Here is a 21,629-nt window from a genome sequence, read left to right on the forward strand (position 1 = left end):
AAATTTGGGTGCCAATAAAAGGCCAAAAACAAAAATTTGGGTAACCACAGCGCAGCACGGAGTCGTAAGTGCCAAGTAAAAATCGAAACCACGTGCGTTCTTATTTTCTGGGGAGTAAAAAGTCGGCCAAGTAACTGAACAAACCTCCAAAGCGGGCCACCAGGAAAACCAAAAAACCAAACCTCCGCCCGCAGTTCCAGTCCTCATCAAATCATCGCATCCCCCTCCTCTTCGATTCCTAATTCCCTTCCAATTCGAAATTCAAAACCCTAATTTATCACTCAATGTCCCCTTAATTCCATGCCCTAATCCTCTTTTTTTTTTTTCTCACTGCGATCCCCAATTCAGTTCCATGGAGGACTACACGTCGTCCTTCTCCGACCACAAGCTCTGCGGCTTCCTCTGCGCCGTTCTCACTGTCACTTCCTCCCCGGTCCGCCGCCAAACCCCATCTTTCGGCACCCGCTTCCGAATTTCCCAATCCGACGTCAATTTCACTTCCCAAAACGGCTTCGTCCTTTCCCCCATTGACCCAGTTCCCCGCGCCGATGTCTCGGCTGAGGAGCCTAAGCAATGCGAGGTTCCGGTGCGGGAATTGGGAAGGAAGAGGAAGGTCCCGGTGGTGGCGGAGAGGAAGATTGGGATGAGGAGGAGCGGGAGGAGCATAGGGCTGGTGCACGGGAGCATTAGCGTGGTGCACCAGCTCCACGCGTTGGTTGTGAACAAGTGCTTGAGGATCGATGCTCGATTGGTTCGGGTCGAGGCCGGAGACAGTGGAGAGGTCAGGGCTGTGGTGCTGGTCGATGTCTATCTCCCTATTGCAATGCTGGCTGGTTGGCAGTTCCCGAGATCAGGCTCCGTTGCCGGAGCTCTGTTTCGACATTTGAGGTAAATGTGTATATCCATTTGGTTTTGATTAGCTATTTCCCAATTGTTAAACCGAAGAGGGAGAGGGCTGAGAACTAAGAAGGGTAGAAATGAACATTATCGTATCAAGTATCTACATTTTTGTTTCGTAATTTTGTTATTTGCTGGTATAGAATTGGCTTGCATTTCTACAATGTTGGTTCTGGTTCCAACGCTATGCAGCGAATATTTGGACTTTTTATACGCAGCATGATTACACACACTTCTTTGTGGATTCATGTGCACCCTCTCATGCTTCTTTCAACAGAACTATCACTTGTAAATAAAAAGCATATACATGTCATCATTCTTTTTTAAAGATTTCCACTTTTCTGTTCTCCGGTTTCTATGTTTTGTCTTTTCTGATATTTAGATGCTGGTACAGAACACTGGCTGGTATGTGTAGAGTTAAAAAATTTCATGTTATGCCTTGTTATGAATCCTGGTTATTTTTGTATGTTGCAGTATTCCCAGGGTACACTTTCATTTTCTTAACTAAGAAAATGGTTGTTGCCGCTTTGAATTTTGTTTTCTTTCTTGTTATTTATCTGTGTGGTTAGTATTACACAGGCATCTATCATCCGTCTCACCCTAACAACTTCAAAAACATCAATTGCAGTTCTGACTGGGAAGAGAGAAGTGCAATGCTCATCAACGGAGATTATCTTGAAAGTACTCTAGGAGCTGACAGAAGCATATGGAATCTTTCAGATTGTCATGTTTTGGTTGCAAGCTGCATCATGACTTCACTGATTCTTCGAAGAAAAGGCTCTTTGAGCTTCATGAAATTTTTAAGGGCTTACCTAGTGTTGCAAAGACAAGAATACCTGTTTCTTCTAGAATACAATCATGTGACGACTCTTTCAGCTCTGGTATTTGGGAGATATCTGATGACATTTTACTTAATATTCTAGCTGCACTAAACCCAAGTGACCTTGTTGGGGTGTCTGCAACCTGCCGCCATCTTAGACTGTTAGCCATCTCAATCATGCCATGCATGAAACTTAAACTTTTTCCTCATCAGCAGGCAGCCGTAGAGTGGATGCTACAGCGTGAGAGAAATGCTGGCATCCTGCCACATCCTTTGTACTTGTCTTTCTCAACTGAAGATGGATTTTCTTTCTACATAAATGCCATCTCTGGGAAAATAGTCACTGGGGTTGCTCCCACTGTGAATGATTTTCGTGGGGGAATGTTCTGTGATGAGCCTGGATTAGGCAAGACTATAACTGCTCTTTCCCTTATTCTAAAGACACAAGGAACACTGGCAAATCCACCAGACGGGGTATGTGTTAACTGGTGTACACATAATGGAGAGAAAAGAAGTGGTTATTATGAGCTTAATGGTGATTATGTTGCTGACCGGAGAATGCTCATGGAAAAGAGGGACACTGGTCAGAATTCTCAAAATTACATTTGGGATTCCAGCTACCAACGATCCAAAAGAGCTAGGCTAGTTCTTCATGATGAGAAAATGGCAGGATTTATCAATTCATGTCCTGGACCTACTGGTAAAGGAATGGAAACACCAGCAGCTGCATATTCTGATCCAACAGTGGGTGGGATTCGATGCACCAGGAGCTTGAGCAGCATCAGTAAAAATCTTTTTCCCACATTTGAAGGTGCATCTAACGAGGCAAGCAAAAGCTCTAGTAAAAAGAGGCCTAGGAAGGTTAAGGCAGATAAGCATGATTATAACGACTCCTGGGTTCAGTGTGATGCTTGCCACAAGTGGCGGAAGCTTCCAGTTAGTATTGCTGATGCTAGTGAAGCATGGTTTTGTAGCATGAATGCTGATCCTTTCTACCAGAGTTGTAGCGTTCCTGAAGAAGCCTGGGATAATTGTCTTCCAATAACACATTTACTGGGATTTTGCACAAAAGGAACCGTTGGAGGAGAGGAACAAAACGTTCGTTTCTTCGTTAGTGTGCTTAAAGAGCATTATCCCTTGATAAATTACATAACAAAGAAATCCCTAATTTGGTTGACTAACCTTTCTCCTGACAAGCTCTCAGCAATGGAGACAAATGGTTTGCGAAGTCCTTTCATAAGCACTTGCACGGCTCCTGGTGAAAATGCTCATGGGTTTCAAAAAATATTTCAAGCATTTGGTCTCAAAAGAAGAGAAAAGGGTGTTAGTAGGTGGTTTTACCCACGAAATCTTGATAATATGAGTTTTGATGTTGCTGCTCTCAGAATTGCTCTTTGTTCACCATTGGATTCAGTCAGGCTGTATCTTTCTAGGGCAACCCTAATTGTTGTTCCATCAAATTTAGTTGATCATTGGAACACTCAAATCCAGAAGCATGTAAGGCCTGGTCAGCTACGAGTTTATGTTTGGAATGATCATAGGAAGCCTAATGCACACAGTCTGGCTTGGGACTATGATGTTGTCATAACCACATTCAACCGCTTAAGTGCAGAGTGGGGTCCTCGGAAGAAAAGTGCGATGATGCAAGTGCATTGGCTTAGAGTCATGCTAGATGAGGGTCACACCCTTGGCTCAAGTCTTAGCTTGACCAACAAAATGCAGATGGCAGTTTCTTTGATGGCTTCAAACCGTTGGATATTGACTGGAACTCCAACTCCTAATACACCCAACAGTCAACTCTCACATCTTCAACCATTGCTCAAGTTCCTTCACGAGGAAGCTTATGGGCAGAATCATAAATCATGGGAAGCTGGGATTCTTAGGCCTTTTGAAGCAAAGATGGAAGAAGGACAATCACGTTTGTTGCATTTACTGCAAAGGTGTATGATTAGTGCAAGAAAGGTAGATTTGCAGGCTATTCCACCCTGTATCAAGAAAGTTACTTATCTTGATTTTACTGAGGAACATGCAAGAAGTTACAACGAATTGGTAGTTACAGTGCAGCGCAATATATTAATGGCTGACTGGAGAGATCCTTCTCATGTGGAGAGTCTTTTGAATCCAAAGCAGTGGAAGTCTAGAAGTACAACTATTGGAAATGTCAGGCTATCGTGCTGCGTAGCTGGGCATATAAAAGTAACAGAAGCTGGTGAAGATATTCAGGAGACAATGGATATTTTAGTTCAGAATGGTCTAGATTCCGTGTCGGAGGAGTATGCTTATATAAAATATTATCTTGTTTACGGTGGCAACTGTGTTAGGTAATCTAGTTGTTGACACCCCCCACACCCACACCTTTGGGAGATGAAATATGTCTACTGATTAGAGATCATGTTTTCATTTTATCAGGTGCAAGGAATGGTGTCGGTTACCTGTCATTACACCATGTAGGCATCTTTTGTGCCTCGACTGTGTTGCTTTGGACAGCAAACAGTGTACATCTCCTGGCTGTGGCAATTTATATGAGATGCAAACTCCTGATGAATTAGCCCGACCAGAAAATCCCAATCCTAAATGGCCTGTTCCCAAAGATCTTATTGAGCTACAACCCTCATATAAACAGGCAAGCATGGCTCTCAAGACAAGTTGAACTATTTTCATTTTTTAGTTTCTTTTGTTTTACTATTTTACTGATGTAGGGCCTTTGGCTTTATGCAGGATAACTGGGATCCTGATTGGCAGTCAACATCTAGCAGTAAAGTCGCCTATATTGTAGAGAAATTGAAAGCATTGCAGGAAGCTAACAGCAAAGTTCACTGCCCTCCAGATGGCAATAATAATTCCTTGCACACTGAAAATTTACTGTCTGAGATAACCGATTCAAAAGGATCGGTGCAAGTCCATGACTTTAAAATGAGTACCAAGACCCATGATACAAACTTGGAAAAAGTGTTGGTATTTTCTCAATTTCTTGAGCATATACATGTCATTGAACAGCAGGTGACTATTAAATACTAAATTATTTCATGAATTTTTGCTGCTATATGATTCTGGCTGTACAAGTAATGGATTTGAACTAAATACTTTTTTGTCAGTTGGCGATTGCTGGTATTAAATATGCTGGGATGTATAGTCCAATGCACGCTAGCAACAAGGTACATATTTTCCCTCTCATATTATATATTCTCTTGTTTGTTGTGTGCTCTTAGTTAATTTGCTTTTCTTTTTGTGTGCAAAATTAATATCCTTTCCTTGTTCAGATGAAGTCATTGGCCATGTTCCAGCATGATCCAAGTTACACAGTTCTTTTGATGGATGGAAGTGCTGCATTGGGTCTCGATTTGAGCTTTGTGACCCATGTATTTTTAATGGAACCAATATGGGACAGGAGGTTATTATTCTCAAATCCCTATTATCATGTTCTCTTCTTTTTTCTTTTTTTCTTTTTTGAATCGAATGTATATATGAAAATAAAAAATAAAAGTCTGACTGCTTTACTCAACTCTGTTTTGGAAAAGAACGTTACTTTCTGTTCTAATGCGGTTTTTCAAAAATCAAAGCTTTTTGTTACATAATGGCTTCAATAATTCACAATACAGTAATCAATAAATTTATATTTCCATATGATATTTAATCTATTCTGTTCATTTAAATGTTATTAGCATGGAGGAGCAAGTTGTTAGTCGTGCTCATCGGATGGGTGCTACTCGTCCAATTCATGTGGAAACTCTAGCAATGCGTGGTACAATTGAAGAGCAAATGCTGGAGTTCTTACAGGTAAACTCATAGCAGTGGTTTCGGTTCATAGTGTTCTAGCAGTCGTTTAGAAGACTTAGCACGTGTTTGATTAATTCTCATAGATGATTGTTAAGAGTATAAAGTGCAACTACAAAATAAATATCGTATATTTCATCCACATACATGTTTTAGCTGAAATTTATAACTTTGGGGAATATAGGTAAATGTGTGGATAATGTATTTGTGAGGAAACAGTTTCTCTCTCTTTCTCTCTCTCTGTGGCTAGTTCTCGTGTAATATGCTTCCTTCATGTTGCTTCAGGATGCTGATGAGTGCAGAAGATTTTTAAAGGAAGAGGCTGGGAAATCTGAGCCTACAGGGGCACGAACTCAGCGTTCATTACACGATTTTGCTGAGAGCAATTATCTGTCCCACCTTAGCTTTGTGCGGACAAATTCTAAGATGTAAAAGGTTGGTGCATGATTTATCTTGATCAGGGTAGTTTTGACTTTAACTTAATTTTTCATTTTCCCAAGGGTGTTAATCTGGATATGGGCTTTTCATCAATCGTACTTGCTCTCTCTTTTATTAAAGTTTGCATTTCATTCCCCCACCAAAAAAATTCCCTCAATAGTCTTTGCAATTCCACCACTTAGTGGGAAAAGCTTTGTTGTTGTTGTTGTTGTATTCTTTGCGATTCCTCTTTCACATATGAACTATCAACTGTCGAGTGAAATGTCTTTCAATGCAGAATGTTTTGTTTTCCTGGTTTTTATTCTTTTTAATGGTTTGGTTTTCTCATACATTTTGTTTTTCGCGTGCAGGAATGTAGGAATGTGACCATCTTGTACATGTCATCAATGGTATTTTTGACAATTTTAGCATTTGAATTGCGATACCATTTTTGCTGGCATCGGCTTGCCAACGCTGGTTTCTTTGGAGCAGTACAAAAATTGAACTGACTTACAGATCTAAGGACCAGGTTATGCGGGCACATTAGGAACAACTGGTTTTTTTTTTTTAATTTTTTTTTCCGCAACAAATGCCGACTTGGCGTGGGAGCATCCTATCATTTTTTATTTCAATTGGAGCATTGTATAACTAATATGTCCGAGAGAAAGTAAATTATTTCTAATAATTAGATTTAAATTTATTTTATGGCCCTAACAAATACTTCGTAGCTCGATTACGTTTTTACTCTTTCCTGAATTGCGTATGCTTTGTCATGCGAAGAAGTGATTCTCTTGTAACCAATTCATTGTTTTAGTGGCGTCGCCTGACAAAAAACTGGTGGTGATAAAATGGGGCATATTAACAGAAAATTGCATCTTTCATATGAACAGAACCCTTTCAGTACATATTTTGGCTGTTGACACCCATTACGCCAGCTGCCGAGACATTTTATTTTATTTGGTTCTATAATTGAAGATGTCATCGACACTCCAAAAATCAAGCTATATGAACAAAAAGATTAAGCGACCGCAATAGTTCAAAGATGAGTCGGCGATCAGAAACTTTCTTCGTTTCAATTCACGGTAACCAGGCACAAGAAAGGAGATTGCCGAAACCTGTTAAACTGTAACTGAATTTTCTGAGCTTTTTATGTAAATAGTTCTCGAGTAAAGGATTTACAAGGAAAGCTATTTCGGAATTTGAATCCAGCAATCAACGTACTTACAAAGAATTTACACAAGCCTGACTGACCTACTCTGACCGCTTCCCCTCCGGAAAACAAATATCTGCGATGAGTTGACGATACATTTCTCAGGGGAAAAAGAATAAGAAGGATAAGAGCCAAAATTCAAGGGAAGAGAAGAAATTACCGCATTTACCTCCTTAAAATGAAAAACTAAAGGGTCAATGCGGGTAAAAACCCTTCTCGCTTGTGTTTTGACTGACATTAGCAGCTCAATGAGCTAACCCTTCTCTCCCCATCGGAATACTGGATTTTTCAACCACCGGAACATTGTACTGCTGATATACTCTACCCCTATTTGCCGCCCACCACTGTTCTGCTTGTTTCTCGCTGAACCGCTTTCGACTGAGAGAATTGAGGCACTTGAAAGTTAGTCATCGTCAATTAAATATGATTGACAGTGTACGTTAAATTATAGTTTGGAACATGCAGGCCTCGTAAGCGAAGGACATAACATTTAGGATCCCTTGAAAGTAACGTTACTATTAGGAGAAGTAGAAAAATGAATAAAAGATTAACATGACATGTGAAATACGTATCGACATTCAGACTTAGATATCAGCACGAATCCGTACTAAAATTTGGACATAATATGTGCAATATGGAAACCCTTTCATTAGTTTCCTGGACTAGATTAGACAGCTCCTCATTTGTGATATGCAACTAAGATGCACGTGATGACACCATTCAATCCACCTTCGAAAACACAAACACATTTATTTTCGATACCTCAGGACCTTTTTTTCAAATTTGGGTGCATGAAGTAATCTGAAAAAAGGGGCATACCTGAAACGAACACGCTTGAGATCTTTGACACCTCCAGGCAAGGAAACAAGGGTAATATATACACCAGGCTCATCTTGCTCAACCCACTCGTCCCCTTGTGCTATTTCAGTCTTTGTTCCTCTGTTTTTATGCCTAGCTGTTGCTTCTGAATGTGTCACTTCTGTGTGATTCGAAGTGGCCCGTGGCACATCAGAAATCATTACACTGTCCGATACAACTGAATAAGGTTCATGGAAATTCAATGGACTGCTTGTTTTCTCAACGGCTGTAGTAGAAACTTCATGAGTGGGACTGGAAGAGTCTAACGGACGAGTATCCATGTTTCTTGCCATTCCAATTGGTAACCTTTCAGCCATTTCCTTTAACTAACATAAATGAAACAAGGTACTAATTCAGACTTTTTTATCGAACAGTATTATTTCAGCTACTGTGATGCTTTCTTGCATAATGGGGTTTCGAAATGTCACGACAAAGAACTTAAAATGTTAAAAGTCTATCCTTAGATTAAACAAGTTTGAAACAATCAATGCATAATATGAGATTAGGACTGTAATGCACTTCTGAAAGGGATAAAGTATGCATTTTTTCAGTAGTAGACATGAAACCGACATAATAAATCTAACTTCCATGACCGATCCTGCATTTATATTTCCATATTAGACACGTCACCCTCAAAACTTGAATTTCAGTACAGCAGTCCTAAATAGGATAATCTACCTGAGGACCTAAATATACTTAAAAAGTGTAAATTGTTAGTTATATATCTATTAGCTGTTTATCATTATTTCCGTATTATTGATGAAGAACTGTAAACTTGATCATATGCACATAGCACCTAAGTAAGGTTGCTGTTTGTTACGAAGTTCCATACATCCTCACTGATACAAAAAACGCATTGATTTCATCATAACATTCTTTTCTTTTGCATTTCCCACGGTATGTTAATATCCAGATAAATTACTGCATGCTCTTGAAAAATCAAACCGACCACAACTCTATTTCGAATACTAAACTGTTTAAATTCAGAATGCATACTCACTGTAAACATAAGAATGAAACCTACTTGGGCTGTGAGCGACTTAATTACTTCCTTCGCTGCTTTGCATTTCAGAGTTTCTTCCCCTGCTACTTTCAGAGCCTCCTTCAACTGTTGGGTAGTTTTATCCATCTCAATGTCTTGAAGTTGAGCCTTAAGAGTAAGATCTTCAACCTACACCAAAAAAAAATAAAGAATAAAAAGGTAATCACCATGGTAAACTAGAATGAAGGAGATGAAGAAAACATAAGAGAAATATTTCAGCACTGCTCATTGCCCTAAAATTATTGTATACAAAGTACTGACACACAAAGTAGAGAAAATGCCATCGACATCTAGCAGTCCTTGTCCCTCTTAGACACTGAGATATTGCAGAGTTGCATACAGAATCAAATTGTTACTCAAACAGAAAGGCAAGTTATCCTCGGGAAAAAGTAAATTTGCTTTGACCGAAATGCAGGGAAAACTAGATATTGAACAGAAAAGTGAATTTTCATACAGTTATTGACATTCAAAAAAAGACCAGCAACATACCTGAGCTTTTAATTTTAGAACTTCTTCACTCAGATTGACATTTATCCTTTTAGCATCATCCCCAACTTTTGGAAAAGTAAGCCCTGAAAGAGCTGGGGTTGGTGTTGTGGAACGAGGTGGACTAGATCGTCTCGATGTTGGTGATGTTGCTCGAGATGCAATTCTGGATCCAGGAAGCGAAGCAGAGAAAAACTTTTTGGATGATCCAGGGTTGAAAGATTTAGTCCCATTGAGTGCGCGACGCTCATAAACTCCATTTGCAATGGGAGTAACACAATTGCTGCTGAAATCCATTTTCTTGTTGCTTTTGGAAGATCCATTTTCCATTTCTTTAACATTGTTTTCAATCAGTTCGTTGAATCCCTGATTCATACTTCCCCTTCTACTGATAGCAGACCCAGATGAAGAGTTGGTTTCAGTGGCCTTCCTAAGTCTTGCAAAACAGTTATCACAGACACGATAAGGTTTGTTTGGGTTTGGTGCCATGGAAGCCTTGAGACACTTGTTGCTGCTGCATGAATGGCATAACACAAGTCCACAATTATAACAATTGTGTCTTTTTCTTTTAAAATTAAATGGAAGGCGACAGCCAGAACACATTGATTGATCAATACCAGAGACCCATTTGTGAAGACAGATAGCAGCAGTAAAGTTAGCGCCACAGACAATACTCTTGACTTGTTTGTCTTTTAAAGCTTCAACTAATGTTGGTGAAAATTTGTCTTCTGTATCCCCAAGACCTAATCGACCATTTGCACCCTTTCCCCAAGTGTAAACTTCAGTTCTTGAAGTTAAAACTGCAACATGATTAGCACCACAAGCAATTTCTTCAACAAAACTCTTCATTAGCTTTCCCTCTACACGTCTTGGAAGTTTCCCATCAGCTTTAGGGACCCCTAATTGACCAAAAACAGGGCTTCCCATAGTGTAAACATGGCCCGTAGTTGTAAGTGCAACAGTCATGCTTTGTCCGCAGGCAACTTTACAGAAGTTGGGTTCAACCAAAGCAGCAACACAAGTGGGCACAAGTCTTGCTTCCTTATCACCATGTCCAAGTCGACCTTTATCTCCATCTCCCCATGTAAAAAGCTTTCCAGAAGAGCAATTGCTGGAACTTGATGACCCCACCATAACTTCAATTACTGCTGCAGTGTGCCAAACACCACAAGCTACTCGCACAGTGCGGAGACCTTTAAGGGAATCAACCTCCCTGGGCACCGAAGTGCTCTTTCGATCCCCATGACCTAGAACACCAAATGTGCCATCGCCAAAAGTAAACAATTGCCCAGCAGAGGTCACAACAGCTGTGTGCCATGGTCCACATGAAACCGATGAGACATGAATTCCTCTAAAGGTCCATTTAGCTTTTTTGGGACCCATTGACTTGATTGAGACCCATGACCAAGGAGTGCAAAATTGGAATTACTGCCACCCCATGTGTACATGTCACCAGAAAGTGTGACAGCACAAGAATGGTATTCCCCACATGCTAATAATTCAATATTCATGTTTTTCAGAGCATCTATGAGTTTTGGATGTGAAACATCAGCATCCACACCGTGTCCAAGTCTGCCTCCTAATTCTTCACCCCAAGAAAATACCTCCCCTTGCTTGGTTACAAAAGCAGCATGCCGTCCACCACAAGCTATGCTTTGGACATCAAGCACTACGGCAGATTCCAAGACTTTAGGCACAAAAGAATCCATCTTACAACCAGAAGAACTTCCAACTCTATGTGATCCTCCACCCAGAAAGCAATCACCAACACCTTCCCCCCAAATGAAAACATCCCCTAAGGCTAAAGCATCACCTTCATCATGACCAGAGCCTTGACTTGATGAGCTAACAGCACTTGATAAACTTACTCTAAATGCATCCACACCTGCACCCCTTGTTCGTCCGTTCATTCCATCTGAGCCTCCTGAAGAGGGGACTGAGCCACAAGAAGCATCTGAAGGGAAGGGAATTTTTGGAGGCAGGGCATACAACATGACATCCGATAAAACCTTCTCTAAACCAATTTTAGGAGGGCTTTCAAATGCAGCATGAAGATGAAACGGTTCCACGCCATCCTGCAGCAGTGACAAGAAGACTATTTACTTCTATATCACAGTTTAGGGACGGCAATAACAAGAGAAACAAAAATAGATCACCTTCTGAGAACTATCACCACTACAAAATGGAGAGCTCAATGGAGAAATTTGTTGGGTGTGTGATCTAGGACTATTTGCCTCAGATGTAACTCCACTTCTTGATTCTGCTCTCCGCTTCTGGTGAAGGCCACGTGATATTAATGCTTTTAGACCAGTAAACCAAACTTCAGCTTCATCTTTATCCTTGCATATCTGGCATAAGCAAGTGACATTAAAAAAGGTAAATGAAATTTATGGAAGAGAACAAGGGGTACGATACATAACTAATATATAGAAAAGTTAAAAGTAAATAAGTAAATGGATTGGATAAAAGAAAAGAAAGTTGAGCATGGAGAACAAAATATCTAAGAATCAGATGCATCAGAAATCAACAACGAAGAAGATGCTTACCAAATCCAAAGACCTATCATTATATATAAGAGAAAATGACTGATATTCCTTTTCAGGCCGAGGATACCTCTGAAAGGTTTGCTGCAATAATATCAAAACAGAATGTTCAGTTACATTCATAACTGAGAAATAAATGACAAAGAGAATTAAACAAGCCAACATTAAAAATCCTTATCAACAGGAAACCAAATATAATCTGGAGGAAATATAGTTCTAGAAAGAACTAAAGATATATCTACAGGAAAACAAATAAGTGATTTATACTATTTGTATGTTCTGGTCATCTATAACTAGCATACTATTGAAGTATTCACCATTGAAGAGGTGTAGGAGACCACAACATTAGAAACTTACAGTGCGCTGACCAGGTACAATTCTCGAGACTTGGCTTAGTTTAACATATTTCTCCTCTTTCCCTGAGTACCATATTAGAACAGATTCATCCTGAAAGAAGAAACATGGAATAACATTCAAAATCCAAGAAAAAAATGGAATCGACGGCAATATTTCTTTGCCCAATACATCACTCGAAACTGCGATAAATGACTCATAAAAATCATGTTATTAGATCTCATAAAGCTTAACAAAATTATCATAAAGGAATAATAGTATTTTAAGGCTGTGTAACAGTAGAACTTCAGATAAAGAATTTACTGCAACATCAAGAAGGTTAGAACTAGACATAAGCAAGCACCCAAACCTTATTACTAATGATGATAATCCTATATTCAACTGAAAACAAGCACCACGTAGCAGATGTAGTAGAATGTGAATACTGAGCAGTATGAAAAATATGTTCCACACTGTCTAAACCCTCTGAGTGAACCAGTTGTTCAGGATTTTTACTTTATTAATCATATCAAAAGCATATATGATGGTTTTCATGGTGTTTGTCTATATGTAGCCTTGGGATCATATTAAAAAGTAAGCCATGGATGCCCTGGAGACCAGTCTTTCTCTGAACCCAGCGAAATTACTTTAAGGAGAGGTACTAGCAAATCTGATAGCCATTTCTTGGTTAGTTCTCATAGGGGTATCCTTCTCGCTACATTCCAGTTAACTGCAACCATTTTTCTTTAAAATGAAATTTTTTTGAGTTGTTTCACCCTATGAGCCCTGCCTAGCTCACTCTTACCAAATTGTTCTGGAATATGAAAGATAATGCCTAAGGCATATAGAAACTGTAGATATTTTGCTTCACTTACTGTGCCCTGCCTACTTTACTCTACCAAGTAATTTTTTCTTGCTAGACTATCAATCCGGACCCAAGTCACCATCTAGAGGCATAACATGCCAAACATATGATATAACTAGAGATTATTGCTCTATAGTCTATATACAATTCTAAAACATTATAAAGCCATCATATACTTCACTGCAAATCCCTTTTGACATACCGACGAAACATAAACTTAGTGAAGCAAGAAATAGATAATCAATATAAACAAGCATGAATGCAAGACCAGTCATTCGTAAAAACTCTGATTCACATTTCAAAACTCCAAGAAAGAACAATAAGCAATTTAGAAAAAACAAACATGCAAAATAGATAAAAGAATGCATGTTGCTCTTCAAATACAGTTGGACATACATTGGACAGCCTGAAAGGACAAAATTTGGGTTTCCCTCTGCGTCCATACTTGAGCAATTGTGCCCCCTTTTTCAGAGCAGTGATGGCCTGTTTTGGAATAAGCAGAACATGAATTAAAAAAAACTACACATGTTCTCCAAACTGATAACTGTATGGAAAAGAACAATATTAATAGCACTGCAGAACAAGATGAATCAGTGTGGATTAGAAAACAGCGCACAGTTAATTACAAGAACATCCAACTAAATGTATGAATATTAAACATATTTAGCACATCTGAGATGCATTCCCTGCCTTCTGCAAAAGGCATATGTTACCACATCTATCTATGTTACGTCAGAAAATTTATTCTCTTGAGCAAAAACTTATCAAGTCACTTCTAATACAGCATCTGTGTATCGAGGCATATGACATAGCTATTCGTCCAGTTTAATTTTGTCAAAGCACCAAGCTACACCTCTTAAGTTCATCAAATATTAACGAAGATCTTTATTTGTGGCAAAATGGTTGCGGCAATAAACTATCGTTGTTCTCATTCATTCTTTCTCATTTCTTTCAAGTGCACACACACACACACACACAAAAACATGTGTGCATAAGCATAGGAAATAATCAATACAACTGTCTATGTAACACGGCAATGTAGACACGAACAGTGAGTGATCTCCTAAGTGCACACACAACTTCTTACATATTCAATAAGGCAATTCAACAACAAATGCGGCATGAGATTATGTTGCAGAATAACAGTTGCTTCGGTGACTATAAGTATTGTCATATTTAAGTTTCTTTGCATTGCATTTTCTCACCAACACAGCTAAGCTTACAAACTATAAGAGCTTGCAAATTTTAATAACAAATTATTGGAAAAAACTTATCAAAACCACGAAACACTAATGAAATGAATAATTAACAAAAAATAGTCACTAATGACGCTTCTAATTCATTCATCAACTGCAATTTCAACTTCAAATAAAAATAAATAAATTTAATCAAAACAAATAAAAATAAAATAAATTCCAAAGCGAATGAAAGCTCACCAAGTCAATGTCCCTTTCGAGTGGGCCCGCCTTTGCCTGATCCGCAGTCATCCTGTCCATACGCAGCATCAACGATTCAATCCCCCTTTCCCTTCCGAAACCCTAACCTCCACCGCCACCACTGCACCTCCCATTGCCTCCTTCCGCAACTCCAATACTCTCGCCCTCTCCCTCGCCGGAGACTCAATCAGAGCCGTCGATTGAACTTCTCGATGGAGATCACTGATTCGGATTGAAGTTCATTCACTTCTGAATTCGAGGCAGCTCGGAGAAGAGGAACGAATAACAAGAACGGCGGCGGAAAAGCACCAAGTTTGTCCCTAAACGACGAGGCAATGCGGCCAAAAGTGGTGGTGGCAGCGGTAGTGATTTCCAAGATTCTCGGCGTCGTTTACTTCGAGGCACAGTGTTTGTATGGGAGATTAATTCGGGCAGTGCGCCACAAGGAAAGGGACCGAATATGCGGGGAAAATAGTGAGAGAGAGAGAGAGAGAGAGAGAATCTGAGTAGTGAAGGTGTCGAAAGTGATTGATTGATCCGGTGGGACTGTGGACACCGGCTTTGGCTGCTTTTTTTTTTTTTTTTTTTTTAATTTATAATCATATTTTGGTGTTTCTATTTTGTAGCTATGAAGTCAACTACTGACTATTGTGGTCAACAGCCATTCACAAATTGCCACGACTGAATGGGACAGAGGGGAACACTACTTTTTTTTTTCTTTTTTGGTTTTGTTTTTCTTGTTACCTTTTTTATTACCTTGTGTTTGGACGCTTGGATGGGAAATTTTGTGGATTTAATTTTTTAGAATTTGTGAAATTTTTTGGTTGTTTAATTTAAAAGTATAATGAGATTTAAATAAGAATTTGATAAGAATGTAGAGTTGCTAATATATAAATGAGACAATAGTTTTTAGTTAGCAAATGTGCTAGTGGTGATACTGGTGGGTGGTGGTGGTGACAACAGTAGTAAGAGTGGTGACGGTGATCGTAGAGATGGTTGCAACGATCATATAGGTGATGGCGGCCGCTCTCGAACCAATTGATAGGGAAAATTGTCTCATTAAACCTGTTTATATTATGATTAAATAAGTAAATACGTCTTAACCTCTAATAAATGCAAAGTAAATCCCCTCAAGGGATCTAATGGCATAAAAACATAGATAGATTGTTGGTGTTAAAACTCAGTTAGAGCCCAACTAGGCTCAACACATGATACGCCCCGGGTGTTGTTTTCGGTCCTAGTGTCACAAGGTGGCTTGGGCGAGAGAATATATAATTTTTTTTCTCCAACAACCCACTTAAATGGATTTCCCTACATGGCTACACATTCAAGTTTACAAACAAAAGTTGTCCATGTTTGCACAATCTCCAATAGCACTACAAATCTAAATGATCCTGAAAATGAATGGTTAAGATTGAAAGTAAAAAAAATAAATTTTTTTTCCTCATTTCAACTGTTAGTAGTCAAAATAGAAGAATCTCTCAGGAAGGAACTCTAGAGATCAAGTTTTTTCTTTCTGCTATTAATAACTGATTTACGTCATAGCATGTAATGTGAAACCCACATATATTAATGTTTGACAATCCATCCACCATCGTTCCTACTCGATACTTCCACAAAAAAAGGAAAAAAAAAAACTGATGAAATGCTCATGAAGTGATCAAGTCATTATATTTTGTTCTTGTTCTCTCTTATTGAAGTTGGATTGGTCCTCCATATCCATACTGCTTCTGCCCTTCAATATGTGAGGTCTAAGCTTGTTCACATCTGATAATTGCATTGGTTTAACAAAAAACTTTTCTGCTCCTTCCTCCAAGCATCTGATCAATAATAACTCATCAACCCACATGTCAGATCATGATCATATATATAATTATATACAGATATATATATATGTGTGTGTGTGTGTGTGTGTGTGTAATGAATTAAGTGTATACGGAGAAATATTAAAATATTCTCCTAATTACCTGTTGATCCTTGATGGCTCATTCTCTGAGGACATAATAACAACCGGTATGTCTTTAAACACATTAGATCCCTGCAAATCAAATCAATTTTTATTAGTTTTCTGAGGAAAAACTATCACCTTCGATGGATCTGCTAATTGCCTTAGGATTTGGAACAATCAAGAATTATTTGGAATTCAATTTACAAGATTTGAAGATCAATATTTCTCTACACTATAGATGCACCAAATTTAATCATTCAATCATAGAAAATGAAAGATTCTCCAAAAGTGGGATCTAAATTAGGGTTTTGAATTTGCATGCAGAGCGAGAGGATTCTCCCAAAGGGGGAGCATAGCAAAATTTTCATCTAAAATATTTGGATTTTAATTTTAATTTAAATCATAATGATTCGCTGAAGATTTCGGTCCTGTGTTTTACCTTAATCTTTCTGAGGAGATCATAGCCAGTCATACCTGGCATGCAGTAATCTGTAATGATCAAATTTACATCAACATCTTGGTGATCATTATCTGGAGAAAGAGAGTGAATATCTGCAGCACTTTGATCACCTTGTTCATGCAAACGTAAAAATTCCAAAGCCTTGCTTCCAGAATCAACAGCTGTAACTGCAAAATAATTAATGCAACAAGAGATAAGCCCTAAAGATTTAGCAATCAATTAAACAAAAGTAAATAAACATAATCATATTTTACATAAAATAAATCAAAATCTTATTTGTTTTTAGGTAAAACGATAGTGGTTTAATAAAAATTTAAAGAAAAGTACAAACTTTCTTATTTCTAAGGTACAAACTTCAAAAAAAGGGTGCCCTGGTTAAAATCCGAAAGGTTCTCAAACTAAAAAGATAAAAGCGAAAAACAAAGCCAGTTTGGCCATTCTAATAACATATCATACTGACGTATCGATAAGCATGACAAGCATGCAAAGCAACAAAGTAACGCATCCAAACTTTGAAATCATCGTGCTTATTGATCAAATTATATGTTTACCTTGGTAAGAAGAAGTCTTGAGAAGTCTCTCAATTAACTTTCTGTCAATAAGAGGCTCTAATCATCAACAGCAAGAACATGAAACTGTTGAGCCTCTGCAGCTGCCAAACCCATAATTCCAATCTTGTAATCTCAAAAGCAACACAAAAAACACAGAAGGAAGAAGAACGAGATGAATGTTATGGCGATGGTGAAAGGAGAGAAAGGGTGGGTGGGATTTAAATGGGAACCTCAGTAGAGAGAAGCCATCGGTAGTAAGAGAGAGATAACTCCTCTTGGAAATCTGTGTTGAAGAAAGACCGACACGGATTTCGTTCAGCGTCTCGGGACCTAATCGGTTTATTTTTTTGTGAACAAGCAAAGAAGGTTTATTTTTTTCTTTTCTTTCTCTATTTGAACTCCTTCGCGTCCTTATTCCGCTCTTATATATTCCTTTTCACGTTAAGTGAGGAGTTATGTCACGATTCTCGTCAAAAACGCTTTTAAACCACATTATTAATAACCCATTATGAAGTTTAGCTCATTTCCTTATCCAAGTAATATGTAAATAATATTATTTAATCAAAAAATGAAAAGAAAAAATATTTGGAATCGTTCATTTTATTCTCATTTGACCTTTTGAGGAAATTGACCATTTCGGTCCAGTCTACGGTTGTGTTATATACTAAGGTTATAGACATTTTCTCTATGTACAATTACTGTCATGGTGCTTTTGTGTGTTTAGAGAGATTATATTCACACTTTCCAAATTACTTCTCTCATACCTTTTTAATTTTTTAATATTTTCTACACACCACTAGCACTTGATAAATAAATATTAAAAAATTAAAGAGGTGTGGAAGAAGTAATTTGGTGTGTGTGAATATAATCTCCCGTGTGTTTATTGTATTACCATTCCTCGAAATACCGAATAGAATTTTTAACAATTGCAAATAAACATGTTAATAATAGACAAAAATGAAGGAAGAAAATCAATCTTTTTTCAATTTACATAGCGAAAGTAAGCCAAAAATAATTTAGAAAATTATGAGCTGACACGTGTACTTTTATTCACAATTTATGAGAATGTCCTTGTTAAGTTGATGAATCCACATCCGTTCTAAGCATAATTCAACCACTAGGAAGACTTAAGTTGCTAACTACAATTTTTCCAAGCTCAGTGTCCATGATAAAAAGATAAAGCAAGAGAACTAAAGGTAGAATTAATAACTATTTTCTACTTTTAAGCTTTCCTAATTGAAGACATACTATTTATTCAAGGAAGCAAAATCACATCACCCTAGGATTAGCTTTTCTTTCACAAATGCTTCCCATCCATGCTTGATTTACTCTTTGGTCTCAGTGGAAAGGGATGGTGGCCCTCGACAACGTTGGGGAATTGTCGAAGGCTCTTGGGTTAGGTTCACCAGAATCTACGGAAGAGGTGTAGAGATAAAAATAAAGAAAACGTTTTTTCTTTTCGTGGGTTTTAGTTTAATGCTAATTTTTATTTGCTACCAATTGAGGGCAAATTTGGGAGTTTAGTGAAATTTTTATAAGTTGGCAAAACTGACAATGAAAAACAATAGAATTATGGTTTTTTTATTAGCACCTCACATATTGTTGAATACATCTTATATAAATATGTATTATTAAATCACTCATATATCTTAACATGAAATGACTATTTAGCCCCCAAAAAATTTGAAAGAAATTGAATAAACAAATTATTTACTAGTATGAACCCTAACTCTAAATTGGTTGTCTAAACCCGAACCCTAAAATCCTAAAACCCCTCATTGACAAAAACCCCCAAATTGATAGAAACCTAAACCCTAAAAATAAAATAAAAAATGTTATGAATTCGTAACCAGACATACTTCATTATGGATTTTGAAAGAACTACAACATTTTTTTTGTTATCAAAATCTATAACTACTCCAAAACAAATTTTTCGATTTCTCAAAAAATTAAAAAAATGAATAAATCCATTATAATATAAACAAATTTTCTCTTAGTGGTAAGCTTAGCAGTTGGCACTGCTTTCTTTTAGGTTTTGTATAGTAAAAAGAATTGATATCATTATAATCTTCCCATTATAATTTTGAAAAAAAAAATTCATCCATGTCCTAACATTCTTTTTTGGGTCAAAATTTTGTGAGATTGACTCTAGAGGAGTAACATAGAGGATACAAATTTTGGATTTGAGCTCTACCAGTAAAATAAACCAACAATTGAATGTCATGCAGTCGATCTCATAATTAGCATTTACATGTTTAGCAAGAGTCTTGAAATTTGGAGGTGTGGTGAGAATGAACAATGAGAGAATGTTGAATGTATGTGAAGAATGATGGTTGTATGTAGAAAGTTATGAGTTATGACAATCTCAAAGACCATCTTAAGCTAAAATGCTTTTCCCAAGTTAAAAGTATTTGAAATTGGACTAAGGCTATTCAAATGGATTCATGACCTGTCACCTTTTGCATATGGTTCAATATCTTAGTAGATAGGGTATTGGATTTCTACTTATGTGTCCTCCGAGTTCGAAAGGAAATTGAATAAAGCAAAAACGGAACCAAACTACAAAGATGAAAATGCAAGAAAAAAAAAAGGTGAAATTTTGAATAAATTTGTGCATTTGGCCTTTTAATAATCACCTCCTATGAGAAATTAAGACTAAAATATGTATGCTTTTGTTATTTTTTTAACTTATTACATATGGGGTTTTAATCCCTTATTTGACCTGCACTAGGTAATCCGAAGTACCAAGATTCTTGTGTCACACTCGTGAGGTACCAAACCAAAATTTTCTTTGGTTGGTGCCGGTTGATTTAATTTCCTTCGCCACCATCGCTTGGCCCTTCCGCCGTACTCCTAATTAGTGAATTGTATTTGGCTGGTGGTGGAATTTGATGTCCTTTGCCACCATTGCTTGGCCCTTACTCACTAATTCTGATTAATGAATTGTATTTGGCTGGTGGTGGAATTTGATGTCCGCCACCATTGCTTCGCCCTTCCTCACTAATTCCGATTAATGAATTGTATGTGGCTGGTGGTGGAATTTGATGTCCATTCCCACCATTGCTTGGCCCTTCCTCACTAATTCCAACTAGTGATGTGTATTTGGCTGGTGGTGGAATTTGATGTCCGCCACCATTGCTTGGCCCTTCCTCACTAATTCCAATTAATGATGTGCATTTGGTTGGTGGTGGAATTTGATGTCCAACACCATTGATTGTGTCACACCCCGATCTCGACATAAGTCTAAGATCAACACGTGACGTCACCAAATATCCGTATCTCTAACATACCCCGTCTCCGAGATATGTACAAAACATAATTCAATATTCGAATCGCGTTGTAATTTTCGTATATTCTATCCAACCTCCTAGTTAGACTGCCTACGTACCATCAACAGGGATCAAGCCATTCGTAGTTCGTCAATTCACTACACTCGAATATTCATCACATAAATCGCTATATCTCAACAATATACTATAATGCATATCATGCAATATTTCAAAGAACAAACGACGAAGCACAATTATATTCTCTAACCATATTGATTAACAAGTCTAATTATAAAGCCAACAATCACAACCAACATCATCCCATAATCTCACCAAACAATAACACGTACAATACACTGAAATGCAGGGCTAGAGTGACACTGTTCGGCCGAAGCCTACATCTCTGGTGCTAAAATCGAATCCAAGGAATCAACAAGTCAAACGATAACTCAATGAAATCCATCAACATCAGGTTCCGGACCACTCAACGGAACCAAGACACCAAAGGGATTCCGGACCACTCAACGGAACCAAGACACCAAAGAGATTCCGGACCACTCAATGAAATCCAAACCAAGATACGATTCCGGACCATCACTCAACAGAATCGCAGAGTAGAAGGGATTCTGGACCATCATTCAATGGAATCCGAGTGGATATGATTCCAGACCATCACTCAACGGAATCGCAGAGTACAATGCATATAGAACCACTCAATGA

At 38.0% G+C, this 21,629-nt stretch overlaps 2 protein-coding genes and 1 pseudogene across 2 annotated transcripts; 1 reads left to right on the top strand and 2 right to left on the bottom strand.

Moving 5' to 3' along the window:
* Positions 1–132: 132 nt before the first annotated feature.
* LOC103945644 (F-box protein At3g54460) lies at positions 133–6,608 on the top strand. The gene is given in 10 exon segments (XM_048570303.1): positions 133–888; positions 1,526–1,626; positions 1,629–4,038; positions 4,127–4,340; positions 4,436–4,717; positions 4,813–4,872; positions 4,978–5,108; positions 5,380–5,494; positions 5,777–5,926; positions 6,280–6,608. Coding segments are annotated over 9 exon segments (3,996 nt in total). The 5' UTR covers positions 133–352; the 3' UTR covers positions 5,924–5,926; positions 6,280–6,608.
* Positions 6,609–7,032: 424 nt separating this feature from the next.
* On the bottom strand, positions 7,033–15,276 carry LOC125470762 (PH, RCC1 and FYVE domains-containing protein 1-like). Its single transcript, XM_048570304.1, is given in 11 exon segments — positions 7,033–7,194; positions 7,288–7,496; positions 7,938–8,302; positions 8,977–9,147; positions 9,508–10,865; positions 10,868–11,579; positions 11,661–11,852; positions 12,051–12,131; positions 12,405–12,494; positions 13,642–13,728; positions 14,682–15,276. Coding segments are annotated over 10 exon segments (3,258 nt in total). The 5' UTR covers positions 14,751–15,276; the 3' UTR covers positions 7,033–7,194; positions 7,288–7,363.
* A 1,057-nt stretch (positions 15,277–16,333) lies between these two features.
* On the bottom strand, positions 16,334–17,754 carry LOC125470763 (annotated as a pseudogene).
* Positions 17,755–21,629: the final 3,875 nt, after the last annotated feature.

Source organism: the organism of the source record quoted next, unplaced genomic scaffold (genome assembly GCF_019419815.1).
Source record: "Pyrus x bretschneideri cultivar Hongxiangsu unplaced genomic scaffold, Pyrus_bretschneideri_v1 Contig52, whole genome shotgun sequence".
NCBI classification, from domain to species: Eukaryota; Viridiplantae; Streptophyta; class Magnoliopsida; order Rosales; family Rosaceae; genus Pyrus; species Pyrus x bretschneideri.